This window comes from Camellia sinensis, chromosome 2 (genome assembly GCF_055761805.1).
Source record: "Camellia sinensis isolate YWXY chromosome 2, ASM5576180v1, whole genome shotgun sequence".
NCBI lineage: Eukaryota > Viridiplantae > Streptophyta > Magnoliopsida > Ericales > Theaceae > Camellia > Camellia sinensis.
The window spans coordinates 120,511,246-120,531,306 of NC_138962.1; the positions used below are offsets into that span (position 1 = coordinate 120,511,246).

The following is a 20,061-nucleotide window of genomic DNA, read 5'->3' on the forward strand; positions in this document are numbered from 1 at the left end:
AAGTTACGGGGAAACAGTCTGATTGATCTTCAAATGTAGATATCCTTATCGCCAGTGGCAAGCAACCAGCAACCAGCAAATACAAAATATTACCGATAAATGACGATGAGGCGTTGAACACCGTTTTAAGTATCGGTGGAAATTTCGAACCACCAAATTGTTTGGAAGTGTACATTCAGAAAGAGGTTGTACAGTATCTTCCGAATATAACACAGATAGATTCGCATCCGTTCACTACATTGCTGACACATGGGGTTGACACGACAGCATTTCAGTCTCCTATGTATGAATCAAATGAATGTTATGCAGCTGGCTACACACAACAGACATTTCATGGCCATGGTGGAGAATCAAGTTCACATGGTGGATACGAGACTGAATTTCACAATAACACCCAAGATGTGCCCACCTATAGCCATCATACGACTCCAGTTGAAATTGCTGGTAATATGGCTGAAACGGTTAATTCTGTGCAGTTTGCTCACAGTGACATGTGCGGTCCTGATGTCGCCCTAGACAATGATGAGAATGAAATGTGTGATGAAGAAAATTTATTGGGCGGATCAGATGATGATGATGATGATGAAGAAGATGATGTCGACGCTCCCGTTGATATTCAGAATGCCCCCATTCCACCTAGACCTGAAATCCCTTTCTATGAAAACATTCACATGGGTGGTGATTTTGACATTAGTAACCGCGATGTCGTTCCCCGTAACCGAATCTGGAATGCTGAAAATCCAGAGTTGGACAAATAGATGGTTTTCGTTGATAAGAAGCAACTCGTACATGCTGTGAAATTGTACCATGCAACAAATAATCGAGAGTATAAAGTCGTAACCTCCAAGCGAGACGTTTGGGTGTGTGCTTGCAAGCACGACTGTAGATGGTGGTTGCGTGCATCTCTTAGTAGGAGACATGGGCTTTTTGAAATAAAGCAGTATAGGGGTCCTCACCATTGTTTATACCCACGAATGAACAGGGACCACACAAATATTAGCTCCAGTTACATTGCTTCTCATCTTTTGGGACAAGTTGCGGTGAGTATACAAAATAAATGTTTACATTTATATACACATTGTTTATTTAAAGTGTTCACACCAAAATTGTGTCTTTAAAGTGTTCACACCAAAATAATCTGACTCATAGGTATTGTTGTATGCAGAACGAACCTGATATGCCCATTAAGAATGTCATCGAAGACATAAAAAAGTCCATGAACTATACTATACATTACAAGAAGGCGTGGCATGCAAGGGCAAAGGCAATTAGAATGGTATTCGGAGATTGGGATGAATCATATATGATGTTGCCTAAATTCATGTATGCATTACAAACATCTAATCTTGGCACCATCGTGCAATGGAAGCATAGATATACCGGAAATACAACCATTATGCCCGTCTTCCACTTTGTTTTTTGGTCTTTCAAACCCGTCATCGATGGATTCAGACATTGTAGGCCTGTTATAACCATAGATGGTACATTCTTATACGGGAAATACACTGGTGTGTTGCTTGTAGCAACGATTGTCACCGCCAATGGCAAAGTACTACCGCTTGCATTTGCTGTTGTCGACAAGGAGAGTTTGGAGTCTTGGTCGTTCTTCATTTCAAATATCAAGGAACATATTGTCATGGACCGACAGGGAGTGACTTTGATATCCGATCGAGCTGAGAGTATTTTAGCTGCTGTGAGGCGGCATTGGTTGAATCCCTCGCTCCAATTTGTTGGATATCATCGGCACTGCCTTCGACATGTTTGTAGTAACTTTAACACTACGTTCAGAAATAAGGAGCTGAAACAACTTCTATGGAAAGCAGGAAGTGCTCATCAACGACGAAAGTGTAATGGTTACTTACAACAAATATAGGCTATTGACCAAGAAGCCATCACTTGAGTTTACAAGATGAATCCTGAGGACTGGGCCCTTTCGTATGACGGTGGACATCGGTGGGGGGTATTGACTAGCAATGATGCAGAGTGCTTCAATAGCGTCTTGAAAGGTGCAAGGAACTTACCTATCTCAGCTATGGTTGAATTTACATTTCGGCGGCTTGTAAAATATTTTGACGAGATGGGAGCCCAAGCTGAACTAGATGTACGAAATGAGTTCCAATACCCTAGAGAGATGCAAAAAACTATTGAGGATGGCATCGCAAGGGCAAATACTTTCAAGTTGATATCATATGACAGGTTAGTTTGTAATATAAATTAAATTATTGTTATTGTGTTGTCAATTTAACTACACCTAAAAACATGAACTTCATTAGTTTCTATTACAATTTTTTTATAGGCCACGCCGCGTGTTTGAGGTGCAAACATCTTTTCGCCATGGACGAGGTCGCAATACACAAATTGTGCGGATGAATCAACCCACGTGCAGTTGTGGGAAATATGAGATACGACACTATCCATGTTCTCATATGCTCGCTGTAATGTCTGAATGCGGTGACAATCCATTCGAGTACGTTGATCTAGTATATAGGCTTCCTGTATACATGAGGGTTTGGGAAACTAAATTCAATCCAATACCGCATCAAGATTATTGGGCTGATCCGCAGTGGACTTTAATGCCTAATGTACTGCGTCTGCGACAAGTGAAACGGGGTCGTGCATCTATGTCTCGTATTCCGAATGAGATGGACATATCAGATAGGCGTTTGACCGCTCGTTACAGTGAGTGCCAGCAGACAGGTCATGACAAGCGAACATGTCTGGCGCGACTTGGTCGATGAAGACTATGTAATACTTACATATTGTAATAGATCTTTTTGTAATTCTTTATTTGTAATAGATCATTTTCTTTTCTTTTGTAATTCATTATTTGTAAACGGGGTCATACATTTAATAGAACATTTTTTATTTGTAATAGATCATTTCTATTGTTTAATTCTTTATATATTGTAATTGTTTTATTTGCTTGACAAAATTTACAACTATCATAGTTTTTATTCTCTACTTCATTGAAAATGTTTATTACAGAATTTTATTTAAAATCACATAGTTCTTCTTTCATTTTAAGATTTTAATATTTCGACTGATTCAAGCATTTTGTACATTTAGAATTTATGAATTACATGTACGTAATTTACAAATTTTATACTTTATTGCAAAACAAAAATTACAAAATCAATAATGAAGTTGTCGAATATGCCATAAATGTAACGAAGTTTTGTCAAATATGTCAAAATCAATAATGAGGTTATGTCAAATATGCCAAAATCAATAATGAAGTTTTGAAAAAAAAATGATCATTCCATTTTTTTGTAAATATTGACATACAAAAACTATCCACATGTTATTGGTCATTATTAAGCTTATGTAACTGAGATCGTAAAATGACTTTGTAAAAGATTTTTATATTCGTCCGAAGCATAGATAACGATAGGTTATGTTGAATTGCTTATCATATTTAATGGCACATAATATGCAAAATTCTGATTTTAGTTAATTGCTTCCATGTTAATGGCACACAAATTTATACTTTTAAAATAATCGACCACATTTATTTTCCAATTCGTCATGTACATAATAATTTGAGCTTAATTGATATAGTTAAATTACATGCTCACCAATACAGTTTTTCAAAATGTATTTGTTTTTCAACTGTACAGGCTTCATGGCACATCTACCTGATGAGGTCCCCCTTTTGAGTCATCCACATCGGGCTGACAGTATATGGGAGGACCCGGTATGCAATAACGTTTGTTGGACTTTACGCGTACAATGAAAATACACTGCATTTTGTTTTTGATTTCCTTGATAATGCTATAATTTAAAATACTCATTCTGTTATGTAGGACCAGTCACGCACCGTGGTGGCATGCCGACGGGGAGATTCCGGCCTGTGGGATCGTCCATTGGACCATAGAGTCTTGCAATGTCTACTACGCGCGGGATTCTATGGTGTATATCGTATAGGCCATATCAGACTGGACCACCCACTCATTACTGCTCTCGTCGAGAGATGGCGCACAGAGACTCATACATTTCATTTCCCGACCGGTGAGGCCACCGTCACATTGCAGGACGTATCTGTCCTATACGGTCTACGGATTGATGGGCGAGTAGTTACTGGACTTAACCCATCATTGACGACGGAGCAGTGGATAGCGCTATGTGCTGAGCTATTGGGAGTAGCACCTACACCTGCAGACTTACAGGCAGGTAGAGTGAAGGTGAGGTGGCTGTCGGAGCATTTTTAGGGCGATTTTCCAGATCATGCTACAGATGAGTTAGTACAGCAGCATGCGCGAGCATATATTCTGTGGCTTATTGGGGGGGTACTTCTCCCTGATAAGTCACAGAACCTACTCAAGCTGATGTATTTGCCACTGTTGAGAGACATTGACGTCATCGGCCAGTACAGCTGGGGCGTCGCGGCTTTGGCATGTTTGTATAGGATGTTATGTCGAGCCACTCAGGTGGGTGTGACTCAGATCGGAGGACCCCTTGTCTTGCTACAGGTTAGTAAGAATTTTATTACATGTCAATTCATATTGTATGGCATATATCAGTATTGTAATTGCGTTCAAACTATTGCAGATTTGGGCGTGGGAGAGATTGATTCGCATTGCCCCGTCTAGGCGGCAACTAGTTGCTCCTGGTGAGGTTCCCATCGGGCAGGGAGACATGCAGATGCCAGCCGGACCTCGAGGTAGCCGGTGGAGGGTTGACATGAGCCACGAGGTCGTATCGACCCACGTAGTGGTCGTGTATAGAGACCAGCTTGACCGGATGATAGACGGCGAGGTATCAAATTTAAATACCTAAATTTTAATTGTCATATGGACTGTATATGTTTATGAGCGATTTTTAATAGACTTGTCGTTATTGTAGTTTATCTGGCAGCCTTATGCTGATGTCCTCCAGACGCTCCCAGACTACTGCCGCCTAGGTGAGGATATATGGATGGCGAGAGTACCACTCATTTGTTTTGACGTGGTTGAGTGGCATCTCCCTGATCGTGTCCTCCGACAGTTTGGTCGGGTCCAGGCCGTGCCGGATCGGTGTGACACCGAGTGGCGGTTGCATGCGACGGATAGACGTGGACGAGCCAGCACTGACTGGAGTCTGCATCATATGCGATACATAGAGTTGTGGGATGCCCGTCGCGACACTATTGTACAGGCTGACTGGAGCGATGGGGTCCTCCCCTCTCCCGACCCTTACATGTTGTGGTATCGGCGACATACACACCTACTTGTCGGTAATCCGAGCCACCTGTCCAAGGCCGGATATCAGGGAGTTGGGCCTTCTCTCGAGGCATTGGTAAGTATCGTACTATATGTCCGATAATTGTTAATATCATAATTGATTATTTTCAATCAACTATAGCCTAATATATCTGATTTTTTTTCCAGGTGGTTCGAGCTGGGAGGTCATATCACTTGGCTGAGGACGCCATTTTCAGACGTGATGGACAGCTTGGTCTGCAGGCCCTTGTAGAGATCAGAGAGTTATTGTACGAGGGGATCCAGCATGCCCATCGGGTAGATCGTCTGCATTTTGGGGACTACGGTGTACACAGTGCAGCAGCTGCTTCAGACACATCAGTCCCGTCCACGTCAGTGCCTCCCAGTTCAGCGCCAGCCACAGCAGGTCCTTCAACTTCAGTCACCCCACCACATGATACCCCATACATTTCTCCATATTCCCCACACGTACATCTTACCCAGCATGCTGACCCTGACCCTGATTGGTCACCGCCCCGCTTCATGCATGATGTTATTACCCCACCCACCCAGTTACAGCCTACTTTTCTGGGGTTGGTGCACAGCCTTTGGTTTTCTCGATTTTTTGCTCGATTTTTTTTATTACAGTGACAACTCATCTGTTATTGATATATGTGGGATTCTCAACTTAGAAAGTCACATGGAAACAGTGAATTCACTGAATTACCTTACAGTCAGCATGCCCTTATTTTGTTCGTATATGCAGATGGATTGTGAAGTCATGTGACTTGGTGCACATGCTTTGGTTTTCTCCATTTTTTGCTCGACTTTTTTATTACAGTGACAACTCATCTCGTATTGATATATGTGGGATTCTCAATTCAAAAAGTCACATGGCAACAGTGAATCCACTGATTTACCTTACAGTCAACATGCATTTACCTTACAGTCAGCATGCATATATGTGGGATTCTCATTTATCCGTTCATAATCAACTATATAAACGAGTAAAGGTGAAGACACAACCTTACAACTCATTTCGCCCTACGAAATTATCATTCATTTGTTTTAAAAAATTAGCATGGCTACATGGTTCATAGGAGGGAGTGGGAGTCGCAGAGGTGATAGGAACTTGCAAAGGGGTGAAAGTTCACGACGAGGAGGGGGAAGGGGAAGTGGCGATGCTGAAAATGAAACACCATTTCCTTTCTTGGATGCCTCTTGTGCTTATCATGATAGGTTTGGGGAGCGACATTTTGTCATGCCCAAGTACTATCGAGATCCATGTGGTTTGGTGGAGGATCCATCAGAAAATCAAACAGGATATGGTTATGCAAAGGCTAGACTTCTTAAGTGGCCTGCACTATTTATAGAGCGAGTGCAAAACGAAAGATTATGTCGGGAAAGACGACTGAAGGTGCCAAAAGCACGTTCCGTTGAGATCCAAAAGGAAGATCCTGATAATGTTGATCGACTATGTCAAACACTACAACGTGAGATTTCTCAAATAGGTCGTAGATTGGCCCGCGATATGCAGCTACTCATACTTAAGAAGGATGCCCAGAAGAACAAAACAGAACCAAATGTTGCGGCTATCAAGGCTATCATGGAGGATCCTGAACTTGTCTCTGACGCTGAGCTTTCGGATTGTTCAGACTCTGAGCCACCTACCGATTTAAGCGCGAATTAGGTGTTAATGTCTACACTTCGGCAATATAACAACTTGCATTAATATGTAATGTCTGTGTTAGAGTAAGTATAACTGTTATGTTATGTTATGTTTATGTTTAAGTTTATGTTTATGTATTGTGTCTGTCAAATGTTACGGCTATTAATATGCAATATTAGGTCATGAATTAGGTGTTTGTCTATCTAACTGTTATGTTTATGTATTGTGTGTTCAGTTAAGAGTGTCCAGGATGTATGTAATGTGTGTTCAGTTCATGGTGTCTATAATGTATTTTTGTGGGAGAATTATGTCTGTACTACCTATGTAACTGAAAACTATTACATTTGCAACTTCAGTTATGTTGTTTTCATGCCCGTATGAGTATTTTGTAAAGTACTGACTTCGTATATTATGTATTAAGTATTATTACAAAAATATTGAGAAAATTTATTTTAGGAGCTCTCGCTGTGGCCTTTGTCTTCTTGGCCTACTCCGCGGTGGTCTTCGCGTCTCACCCTTCGTCGTTGCTCGTCGAGTTGCACAGTGTGTGGGTGTGCTTCGAACTGTAGAGCATGCATATCACATTCTAACCCATAACAAAGACGATACAAAAAAATAAATTTTATAAATGAAAACGGGTACAAAACGGTTTTACTAAACTGGTTTACTAAACTGATTTTCTGAATTACATTCTCACCTTCTAACCCAAAACAAAAGAATAAATATATATGTATGTTTAAATGAAAACGGCTTTCGTAAAGCCAAAATAATTTTCTAAATAACACCTTTCAACCCAAAACAAAGACAAAAGAAAAAAAAAATTACATGAAAACGACTTTAGTAAAGCGAAAAAAAAAAATTATTAATTACATTATCACCTTCTAACCCAAAACAAACACAAAACAATAAGCAAAAAAAAAATTTACATGAAAACAACTTTAGTGAAGACGAAAAAAAATTTTGAATTACATTTTCTAAATCAAAACAAAGACAAAAGAAAAAATGAAAAATGTAACATGACAACGGCTTCAGTAAAGCCAAATAAATGAACATGATTGGCTTAATAATATCTACATGAATATGATTTTGAAATTATATATATGAAAAATAGTATGTAAAATTAATATATGAAAAGAGGTTTTTTTTCATATTATGTAAAATTTATGAATTACACATTCTAAACAAAAACAAAAGAAAAAAAAAACATATTTTAACATGATAATGGCTTTAGTAAAGCCAAGTACTAAAATATACAGTGTAAATATATTTTTTAAAATATGTTTTATGTTTTTTTCTTTTGTTTTATCTTGAAAATAGCATTTTATTCCAACAAAGTTTATGTTAAAAACGCTGGGCGAAAAAAAAAATTCTGTTAAAATCGCTATTTGTAATAGCGTTTATTCATGTTAAAATCGCTATTCGTAATAGCGTTTTCTGGCGAAAATAGATTTGGGTTAAAAGCGCTGTTCTTAACAGCGTTTTCCTTGGGAAAAAAATTAACCCTAGAAGCGCTATTTGTAACAGCGACTTCTTAATCAAAGTCGCTATTTTTAATAGCGATTTTCCTGTTCATCTACTTTTGCGCTCCTAACAGTAAAAGCGCGAATAGTAATGGCGCTTTAGCTTAGTTTTGGAATTCCGTCAGAAGTCGGCCTAATTTTGGAAATACAATATAAAAAAGGCTTAAATTGGGAAAAGCCTCGCATGTGAGTGTTTGTGAGTTGTTGGAAAGAAAAAGGAAACAGATTGGCTGATTGGGGTAGTGTTTTGGGGGGACTTTTCCCAAACCAAGCCTCTTTTGCATCCTATTTCCCAAACTAGGCCTAGTTTGGACGGAATTTCCAAACTAAGCTAAAACGCTATTACAAATCGCGCTTTCACTGTTTGGAGCCCAAAATTTGATGAATAGTGAAAGCGCTATTGTAAAATGCGCTTTTAATTAATAAATCGCTGTTTTAAATCGCGCTTTTAACATAAAAAATTTTTTCTAAAGAAAACGCTATTTGAAATAGCGCTTTCACTGTGCATATAATTTTTATTTTATTTTTTTTAGAAAACGTTATTTGAAATAACGTTTCTACTGTTGACCAAAACCAACCCCCCTCTGACGTACGCACACACCCACAAACACCCAACCCACACTCTTAACCATTAAAATAATATAATTTTTATGTATAATAATAATTTATAATAATAAATTATATAATTTTCATAAATATAAATAATTCTTAGGTTATGGATGGTTTGATTTATAACACGTATGTAAGGGTAAAAATTTTTATAATCAAAAATAATTTATAAATTACCAAAAATAATTTATAATACGTATGTATTTACTTTAAATAGATTATTTTTGATACGTATGTATTAAATGTGAAGATGGGTTTACTGTATGTAAATGTGAAGATAGATTTACTGTAAATGTAAGTGTGAAGATACGTATTAAATTATTTACATACGTATTAATTATAAATTTTTATAAATTATTTTTGAATAATACATACGTATTATAAAATGTGAAGATGATTTACTGTAAAAAATTTTAAATAAAAAATGTAAAGATTTAAATAATACATACGTATTATAAATTATTATAAAAAATTTTTATAATACATACGTGTTATAAAATTTTATTAATAATTTATTTTATAAAATAATTATTATATATTTATTAATAATTTATTTAAAGTATATATATAATACATACGTATCAAAAATAATTTATTTAAAGTAAATATATAAAAATTATATATATAATACATACGTATTATATATAATTTATTTAAAGTAAATACATATGTATTATAAATTATTATAAAAAATTTTATAAAACATACGTATTATAAATTATTTTTGGTAATTTATAAATTATTTTTGATTATAAAAATTGCAAAAATTATTTTTGATTATAAAAATTTTTACCCTTACATACGTGTTATAAATCAAACCATCCATAACCTAAAAATGATTTATATTTATGAAAATTATAAAAATTATATAATTTATTATTATAAATTATTATTATATATAAAAATTATATTATTTTAATGGTTAAGAGTGTGGGTTGGGTGTTTGTGGGTGTGTGCGTATGTCAGATGGGGTTGGTTTTGGTCAACAGTAGAAACGTTATTTCAAATAACGTTTTCTAAAAAAAAAAAAAAATTATATGGACAGTGAAAGCGCTATTTTAAATAGCGTTTTCTTTAGAAAAAAAATTTTATGTTAAAAGCGCGATTTAAAACAGCGATTTATTAATTAAAAGCGCATTTTACAATAGCGCTTTCACTATTCATCAAATTTTGGGCTCCAAACAGTGAAAGCGCGATTTGTAATAGCGCTTTAGCTTAGTTTGAAAATTTCGTCCAAACTAAGCTTAGTTTGGGAAATAAGATTCAAAAGAGACTTAGTTTGGGAAAAGTCCCGTGTTTTGGGTACTGTACAAAATTTTAAAGCCAATTAAGGAACTAAATTTGTTGGTCTTAAAATTCAGCACATTATTATAAACTTAATAAAAATTTAAAAAATTATATCAAATGGATGAATTTTGAACTAAAAGATTTACAGTAGCTTAACTAGATGTTGAATTTCATACTAGAATTTTCTCATAATTTTTTGGAGCCAAAATCTTTATAAATTGATGCGTTTAAAATTTGTCCAAAAAACTAGTACAAAACAGTAACTTTGGAGGTCTCATTCTCTTTGGAAATAATCAAAACTGTCACGACCTGCTCCCCGTACCCAAGGGTTAAGCATCGTGATGGCCAGTAACCGAGGTTACCTCCGGCCAAATCTTTAAACAATTTAATAAACACAAGCGGAAGAAATATTTAAATAAGGGTACTAAAATAATCATTGGAGCTTCTATTTTTATTACAAAAGGTATTGACCAAAAAGGCCGATTTTTACATTAAAAAAATACATTAATAAAAGTGCTTCGTGCCTACTCCGCACGCTGGTCCCGACATGTCACCTGAAAGTGGTAAAAAAATTATAAGCTCATGGCAGAGTGAGAAATATTATACTAAGAGTATAAGGCATAAAATTCACCATGGATAATTAGTTAGGCCAAAAAGAGTTTGATACATAGCATACATAATACGAAAATCATTTAATATTTAACATGTAATACGAAAATCATTTGATATATACTTCAGATCATTTCACATATAATACGGAAATCATTTGATATATATTTCAGATCATTTAACATATAATATGAAAATCACTATACAACCATAACCACGGTACATTACTAAGTGCCAAGCACTACACTGGTCAATGGATCCACGACAAACACTGGACCACAAAATGGTCAATCACTAAGCCCATGGTTATTTAAGTCCCCAAGGCATGGGACTCACTAAGCCAATGGTTATTTAAGTCCCCAAGGCATAGGACTCACTAAGCCAATGGTTATTTAAGTCCCCCAAGGCATGGGACTCCCGTGGTGGTACTTACAAAACATATTTTCATATAAGGTCATAGTCAAATATTCTTTAAGAGTAAAACAAACACATCCATGGGTTTCCTTTTAAGCGAATAGGGTTCAGAAATAAAACCACGTAACTGAAACCTTTATAAAACATAACTTTTAATAAATATATTAATAAAACATAACTTTTATAAAATAGATTTTGGTAAGTCAAAACATAAGTAAAATATATTTTGGTGACTCAAGGTATAATATAACTCACCTTAACTTCAATACCTTACTCTTTCTTTTCACTATCAAAAACTCATTTAACTTTCACTATTTTTTTCTTCCTTTTCCCTCTTTTCTTTCTTTCCTTTCTTTCTCTCTTTCTTCTTTTCTTTCTCTTCTTTCCTTTCTTTTTCCATCTTTCCGCGGATCACCTCTCCCTATTTATAGAGAGGTGAACGCGTTATTCGATCAACGCGTATCCCTCTCCCTAGATTCGATAATTAATTATATAGATTCGTGTACAGAATAATTAGAAATCTGGGTCGTCACAAAAACTATAAAATCTAGTCATTAGAATTGTTTACGAATCTAGTTTCTTACATTTTTGCCTTACATCGATTGTTTATGTATAGTAAGAGAACCATCAATTTATTTGAAGTGTTGCAAAAAACGACTTACGTAGATATAATTAATTATAAATAATTCTTATGATAAGCAAATCGAATAAAACTAATTGGGTTTCAAACTTTAGACATAGTAGTTAATAACTAGAGAGTTTTGGAACCTTGAATAAGATGAACTTTAGTACTATTTAAGAGCAACGGCCAGTTGGGTTGGTTTGGATCGTGTGAGTGTGCTTTAGCTGGAAGTTATTTTGTTTACTATTCTTTTTAATAACTCTTGAGTTAGTATTGGCATGTAGTTATTCAAAATTGGTTCAGGACACTAGTTAGACTTTAGTATTCTATTGAGGATTATATTATTCCTTTATTAGGTGAGTAATTGAATGCTACGTGTTTTTATAAATACTCCATTTTCCTAAAACTATTTGAAAAGTGAACTGCTAGTTTGTTACCAAACTATTTTAGTTAAATTATTATTGTATTTTTGGAACTAAACTATTTCTGAAACATGTGTAAACTTGACATAAAATAAACTATTTGATATGGTCTCATGTTTGTAATAGTAAATTAGCATATTTTACGAAATTAAATTATATTGATTATTAGGATCATATATAAAAGTCCAAAGAATTTATTCCACTGTGTGTGGTGACTCTGCCACTAAGGAACAAATTCGGGTTAGATTGCGATGACTCCAGTGCTCAATGATTGTAAGGAATAGACCTGGGTTAAGTTAGGTGACCTTCAATCGGATTATCTTAAAGAAAAGGCTCAAGTTGTCATCCTGGGAATGGCTCTTGGTTCGATGTTGGATATAACAGGCTTGTTGCCTTGAGAATTTTGCGGCATGTTAGTCGTTACTCTTTGTACCCAGTTTATAATGTCGATTATGTTGTCTATTTTAAATGGAGAATGTCATTTGTTATGTTCTTACGAGACATAAATATTTTTGACTATTAAATTGTGGAACCTCATTTTTTAATCAGATCATCTTTATCAAAACTGTACGCCAATATAATCCATGTTGTATACATCTTATTTTGAAAGTGAACCCTATTTTTGAAACTATATTTACTATTCATAGTTCCACTCACTGAGTTATTAACTGACTTAGTTGTTTAACTTTTTCAGGTAAGAGCAGAACTTAGAATTAAACTCATACCTAGGCAGGGGGTCTGTTGCATAGACCTTTTAGGACTCATTTTAGTTAGATTCATTAATTTCTTTGCATATACATTTTGGTTGGGTTTTATTTAGAATTATTTTATTGTGTGGATTATTTGTATCTCATTCGTTTGGCAAGTGTCCTTTTTAGCAAAAAAGTCAAAAAGTTACTAAAAAAATCAAAAAACCAACAACCCATACCAAAAAGTCAAATATTTCATTTTCTCTCTACTTTTTGCACATCTTTTCGTAAAACACCAAAAAATCATCCCAAACATACTAATTTTTTTTACATCACATTAGCCAAAAAGTCAAAAAATTACTCAAAAAACTTGTTCCCAAACGAGGTACATTTTTGAAAGTTGGTTATGACTAGGGGTGTGCGCGGTGCGGGTCGGTGCGGTTTGAGAGAAAAATAGAAACCGTATGGCGGGTGGCGGATTGATAAAAGTGTCACTAGAATTTGCCATTTTTCTTATCAAAAACCGGCGGTTCGGTTGGCAAATAATGGCGGATTTGCCTTGGCGGTTCGGGCGGATTGGCGGTTTATAAAAAATATAATTCAAATTACAAAACTTAAATCAAAGAGTAAAAAAAAGACGAGAGATATCGTGATGTTAAGCATCTTGCGAAGCTTTCTTCTGATGCAGCAAGTGTAGCAACAACATAATAATATCAACGACTATGCCATCAGTTCATTACAAGCATCTGTGGAAGCTACAATGATCAAATACAATACATAAAATTCCCCTCGAGCAGTAATGTAATACTATATTCTAAGGTATAGAACAATAAGCAAACTTAAATAAAAAAGAATTTTTAGAATCCTATAAAACATGATTTAATAGCGGTGCGGGTCGGTGCGGTTTGGAAGAAAAATAGAAACCGGCGGATTGATAAAAGTGTCACTAGAATTTGCCATTTTTCTTACCAAAAACCGGCGGTTCGATTGACAAATAATAATGAATTTGCCTTGGCGGTGCGGTTCGGTGCGGTTTTGGCGGTTTCGACGGTTTCGGCGGTATTATGCACACCCCTAGTTATGACTGGTTTTGCTATTTATACTTAACATGTCACTGGATTGAATTTTGATTCATTTATGATTGGACTATTGTTACATTCATTCTGTATGACTATGAATTCTTATTTAACCTTCCGTGTACCTTGGGCTAAATTACTGTGAGTCACGACCGGTCATGCCTCATTGGTGTGACAAAAAAAAAAAAAAAACTTACATTTGAAAGCATATTCAGTAAACACACTTTCTATATATATTTTTTTTTAATTGTAAGCAATGACAATAAAATAAACAATGAAAGTGTTAAAAAAAAAAAAATACAAAATTTAAGCTGAAATTGTGTTTACAAAATACGCCTTTTTGTAAACATACTTTCTATTAAAAAATAAAAATAAAAAACTTGTATTGAAAGTGTGTTTCGTAATTACGTTTTCTTATTAAAAAAGTGTAATTACAAAATATGCTTTCTTAATTTATTTATTTTATTTATTTTGAATTCCAACACAAAACCTGTTTGCAATGTAAATTTAAAAAAAAAAAAAAAAACTTTTATTGAAAGCTTATTTCGTATGTACACTTTCTATTAAGAAAGCGTAATTACAAAATATATTTTCTTAATTTATTTTTATTTTTTATTTTTTTAACTCCAACAAAAAGCATATTTACAAAATACATTTTCATGAAAATATATTTTGTAAATACGTTTTGACTTGGGGGGTGTGTGCCAGTACTACAGGGTTATTAACCCTTTTGGGTTTTATTTATTCTTAAATTCAAAAAAAAAATTCTTTTTTTGAGCACAATCAAAAAAAAAAACCTGTAGTGTATGTATTAAGTGCTTTTAAAGGGAGAGAATTCTCTTGGGATTGTTCAAATATCGACAATTACTTGATTAAATCACATTTGTAATAATAATTTATTTTAAAAATTATACTTACCGTTGACACAAATGTGATCTATAAATGTGATTTTTTACAAAAATTAAGTATTTGGCTACCTTATACATTGAACTGTTCAGATTATCGATGTGAGCTTCATAGTAGACCCACAAAGGTTTATCAGCACCCTTCAATCCAATTTGGACTAGAGAGAAACCTTTCCTGATTTAAAAATAGTAAAACAAAAAATGATTACATAGCCCTTCCGCACAGCGGAAAGGATTAAGTTTGGTTTCGTGGTTGATAATGGAGCAAAGGCAGATGTAGGGCTGAGTAAGGAATCCGTAAAATTCGTAATCCGATACAGTCCAGTCCAATTCAGTAGGTTTGAATTGGTTTTTTGAATCCGTGGTTCAGTTCCGGATTGAAAAATTAAAAATCTGTAGTTCACGGATTGGTTCCGGATTGAACCCCACGGTTCCGAATTAGAACCGATCCGGACCGTATACAAATAGTCTATATTTTTATTATACACCCTCCTGCATAGTATCTTCTCTTATTTTATATAAAACTTAAATCCAAATCTAAACTCGGATAGTATCTTCTTTTATTATTTTTGTTTGTTAGTTTTTAATGTTAATTTGTAATGGTCTAAATACTTATGGTAAAATCAATTTTCTTATGGTTGTTTAAATTCTATAACAGTATGTCGCTATTATGAAAAGACATGTTATTGTGAAACTAATATGACGCTATATTTATATTTTTATGAAATTAAAGTGTTATATATATTTTTTTGTTATTTAATTATGTAAATCCGTGGTCCTAAACTGATCCAATCCGTGTTTAAATGGATTGGTTCAGATTGGTTTCACGATTTAAACAGATTAGATTGGTTCTAATTTTTCAAAAACCGTAAATAACAAATTAGTCTTAATTTTATCCCAATCCAATTAAATCCGGACCATGCTCACTCCTAAGCAGATGTTCCTTTGGCCTTCAGAGACTTGACCAAGGAAATCTCTGCCTTATGCGTCCAGAAACGCTAACTTGTTTGGTTTGAATTTTTTAAATTCATTTACTAAAAAATTAAAATTTTCTATTTTTCATTTTTTTTACTGATTTTTTAATATTTTAAATATTTTTTTTTTAATTTTTAAACACACCTAATATAAATACACTTTAAAAATATAATAAAGAAATTTTTTAAAAAATTCACTAAATGCAAAAATACAAAATTAAATACATCTTTCATATTCTTGTGTATTTATTAATTTTTTAAAATAACTTTTTACAAATATTTTATTTTTTTAGATACATCTAAGTAAGATGAATCTAAAAAAAAATTTAAAAAAAATTCTTAAAGTTTTAAAAATATTCACTAAAAAATTAAAAAAAAATTTAAAAAAAAAAAACAAAAAATTAACTTTCAAATAATTGAATATATCTGTTCAAAAAAAAAAATGAATATAAAAAATTGAAACCGAACACATACAATCCCAATCTGCGAATTTTTTCGACCCTCTATCCAATCTTTCTAAATTTTAATATCTCAACACAACAAACAACTTTTTTGCTATTAAATTGCATCCTCTATTAGTAGTTGGTCCTCAATACACATTCAGCCACCACCTTGTGTTAAACACAGTACAAGAAGATGGATTGCTTATGTATAAGGAAAAGGAGAATATGACCCAGAACTCTGCAGGATGTTCTTTGTACAAGGCAATTACAGTAAGGTTAAACCTTCATAATCAAGGAAAAATTCGCAATTAGTATCAACAGCCACTTTTTCCGCAGAGTCTTAGCCTACTGCATCTAAATCAACCTCTGCATCAATCTCTCCATCTATCATCCCTGCCTCTGCCTCTGCTTCTGCTTCTGCTTGTTCGGCATCTGCTTCTATCTGGCCAGGCTCCTCCTGACCACCATCTGTCGTTGTATCAGAGCTTTGCTTGTGTTGTTCGTCTTGAGTTGGAGTTCCACCCTGTGACATATTGCCACTTGTCATTGCAGCATCAGTATCCATTGGTGCTGCTGATGCTTCAAGATCAACTCTGCTTCCTTCACCATCAATCTCACTTGCAGGTGTCGCAATCTTATAATAAACCAAAAACATTTTTTAAAAGAAATTTATATATATATATAAGGAAATTTGAAGTCAGCAATGTTCAAGGTGTCATAGGTTTCCTATAAAACAACAATTTTCAAATAACCATCATATAATTACATTAAGAAAAGAACAAAAATAGTATCACACAAAGGAAAAACACAATCCTGCTGAATACAGCGGTTTATATTAATATAACAATCTAACCTCAGAACTGAAAAAGAAAACGAAAATATATGTTCAACCACTAATATATACAGAATATATATACTGCCATATATACATAAAACGTAATATTCTCACAATTCCAAGAAACTTTTTTGAGAGAAGGGAGAATATCAAAACTCAAAGTGAAGACCTTTCCCAAGCAGGTTTGATCCCTAATGAATCCTGGGAGTAGTTGGATCAATATACGCCTACTAACGAGTGTAATAACAAAGCTTCTCCATTTGTGAATAGACAGACAATAGCAGGATTCCCAATGAGATCGAGGTAAAATGGAGAGTTTCATCATTGGCTGGCCCAATGTCAAAAAAGGCAATAATATGGATAAGTTTCTCATATTTGCCTAGCACAGTCTGAACTTTCTCCAATGGGATCGGTTGGCCTACTAGGACATTAGAACTCATGTAAGATAAGTCAACACTATAATTTCCAAGTGTTTACTGTTAACAGCTGAAATGTGAAAGAACAATTTAGACTAAATATACTCAAACCAAGTTTACAAGGATTTGAGCAAGTGTATTGGGTGCAATAGTGCATCTAAAAGTTAGATTTACTTAATTCTAAAAATCCAACAGCGCCATGACACAATAGTGTTTTGTATGTACATAAAGCATTAAGCAAATGCAGTTTCACTTATTCTAACGCAACCATGCTGAAAATCCTACGTGATTTGTGATTAGATCAAGATTAACTTATTCCAAATCCCAAATAATTCAAACACTCAACCTAAAATCATCAAACACTTACGAGAGTGATTTTAGTTTGTTTGTTTTTGAGAATAAACAATAAATCGACACAAACGATTTTTACGTGGAAAAAACCACAATTGAAGAACCTTCAATTGTAATCAAAAACCACGGGCGAACCAAAAGATTACAAAGATACCATACAAATTACCCAACCCAGTCAATTTGTCTCTGAATCTTCTGTAACTCTTTCACCACGCCTTCGTCACAGAATTGATCCTGAAGTTGATTCCACACCACAACTTCACTTGTCGAATTAACGACTGCGTAGAATCAAACGCCTTTTGGATTCTACGTTTTAATCTTCGGAATCCACCGAAGAGAACTTACTTGAAACTTAAGAAGCAACCTCCTTGATGTATGAATCTCAATGCATAAGTTCAGAACTCTCTCAAGAACATCAAGGAAAACTATGAAAAATCTCCAAAGAAAACTTTAAACACAACCCTAGTGCTTGTAGATCAGATCTAGGAAAAACTCCCTCAAAAAAACATCCTTGCTTTAAATAGGAATCTGGATCCGCGATCTCCGCTCGAGCTCAACACAGCCCGCTCGAGCGGACTGACCAAAAACTGCGTGCGAACAAACTGAGATGCGCTCGAGCGTAGGATAATCCGCTCGAGCGTAAAATCACACCCACCAGTATTTTTTGCTTGCCCTGACAAAATACTGAGACCTGCTAATCTACGCTCGAGCTCACAAGGATCCGCTCGAGCGGACAGAACAAAAACATAAAAAATTATATTTGAATCAACACAATGTTTTGTCTCCGGATTTGACAACATAGGGACCTAACAATCTCCCCCTTTGTCAATTCCCGGACAAAACCTTTCTAACCATTGTTCCTTACACGCACTATAAAAGTTTCAAAACAAATAAACAAAACATTCTTTTAAAACCCGAAAACACACAACTTGGGAAAGAATTCATTCATTCAACTTCATCCACTTATGTGCTTGTTCCATGAGCCTGAAAAAGAACACCCAAACACAAGCCAACCAAAAACAGGTGGAATTGGATTAAATAATAAACCTTTAAGCCAAGCATAAGCAAACCAGTTTAAATAATAAACCATTAAGCCAATCATAAGCAACCAGTATCCATCCATCCATAAACATATATCCAAAATATGAAATCCAAGATAGAACCAAAAACTATATAAATCCAACTGTACCAAGGAAGGATAACCAGAGAACAACTGTACCAAAAACTCCACACACAAGCAACATCACTCCCCCTTTTTGGCCGGGGATCAGAAATCAAGCATCGGGTGGCCGTGGAGACTGAATGAGACGGGCGAGATGGGTGAGAGTCTCCTCAATCTGACCAAGACGACCATCAAAGGCATCGAAGCGAGCATCCAAAAAATCCAAGCGTCTGAGCATGGCCTCCGCGAACTGCTGAAACAGAGCAGGAAGATCCGGAGGGGGAACAGGAGCCTCATCACCATCACCGGCTGCGGTGGCATCAAACTCGGCTTCTTCAGCAAGACCAGCAGCAACTCCTGCAGAAGGACCAACCCGGGATGACTCCCCCTTAATATGAGCCCGACTTTGAGACACAGTTTTCTTGGTAAAAAGGCGAGAAGGAGAGGCAAACTCATCATCTTCTAGGATAGGGGTCCCAAGATCAGACAAAATTCGGTTGATCAAGCAACCGTAGGGAAGGCCAAGCTTTTTATGCCCATGAGCACCGATCATCTTTTTTATAATAAGGGAGGCGAGATCAATAGACCGGTGACGGGCAATACAGGACAAAATGAATCCTTGGTCTTGTTTGACCTCGGATGAGTGTGTGGTGACAATGATATTGGCACAGACAATCAGATTAAGCAGTCTGAACTCCGGAAGAAGTTCAAACTGTTTAATCAAACCTCCTTTAGGCCAATGACGGGCAACACCACACAGTTCCAAAGCCACATCATCAAAGTTACAAGTAGGACGATCAGGAACAGGGAAAGGATAGTATTGGGGAAAGACTTGCTCAATCTTAAGAAGTTGGCGAATCAAAACAGGGGTGACGGAAATG

General features: G+C 35.2%; 3 protein-coding genes across 4 annotated transcripts in view; 2 read left to right on the forward strand and 1 right to left on the reverse strand.

The window, feature by feature from the left end:
- The first annotated feature begins 585 nt into the window (after positions 1-585).
- LOC145818989 (uncharacterized) lies at positions 586-1,873 on the forward strand. The gene is made up of 2 exons (XM_082912963.1): positions 586-1,040; positions 1,166-1,873. The coding sequence occupies exons 1-2, from the start codon at positions 759-761 to the stop codon at positions 1,871-1,873; spliced, it is 990 nt and encodes a 329-aa protein (XP_082769089.1). The 5' UTR covers positions 586-758.
- A 2,452-nt stretch (positions 1,874-4,325) lies between these two features.
- LOC145818990 (serine/threonine-protein phosphatase 7 long form homolog) lies at positions 4,326-13,027 on the forward strand. Its single transcript, XM_082912964.1, has 5 exons — positions 4,326-4,469; positions 4,549-4,755; positions 4,843-5,274; positions 5,367-5,770; positions 13,024-13,027. The coding sequence occupies exons 1-5, from the start codon at positions 4,326-4,328 to the stop codon at positions 13,025-13,027; spliced, it is 1,191 nt and encodes a 396-aa protein (XP_082769090.1).
- A 3,369-nt stretch (positions 13,028-16,396) lies between these two features.
- Positions 16,397-20,061, reverse strand: part of THO1 (nuclear matrix protein-like protein) — a 66,307-nt gene continuing 62,642 nt past the window's right edge. The window contains exon 21 of one of the 2 annotated variants that reach the window (XM_082915495.1): positions 16,397-17,050. In XM_082915495.1, the coding sequence (XP_082771621.1) occupies positions 16,757-17,050 (294 nt within the window). In that variant the 3' untranslated portion in view covers positions 16,397-16,756. Of the gene's footprint in view, positions 17,670-20,061 lie in introns of both variants that reach the window. The other variant, XM_082915496.1, reaches the window with a different exon arrangement.

Bases quoted from the DNA above. Each gene is read 5' to 3' on its own strand.
- LOC145818989 (XM_082912963.1), top strand. From the start codon at position 759: ATGGTTTTCGTTGATAAGAAGCAACTCGTACATGCTGTGAAATTGTAC. The intron at 1,041-1,165 runs GTGAGTATACAA...TGTTGTATGCAG, and splicing joins ATCTTTTGGGACAAGTTGCG to AACGAACCTGATATGCCCAT.
- LOC145818990 (XM_082912964.1), top strand. From the start codon at position 4,326: ATGTATTTGCCACTGTTGAGAGACATTGACGTCATCGGCCAGTACAGC. The intron at 4,470-4,548 runs GTTAGTAAGAAT...AAACTATTGCAG, and splicing joins GACCCCTTGTCTTGCTACAG to ATTTGGGCGTGGGAGAGATT. The intron at 4,756-4,842 runs GTATCAAATTTA...TCGTTATTGTAG, and splicing joins ACCGGATGATAGACGGCGAG to TTTATCTGGCAGCCTTATGC.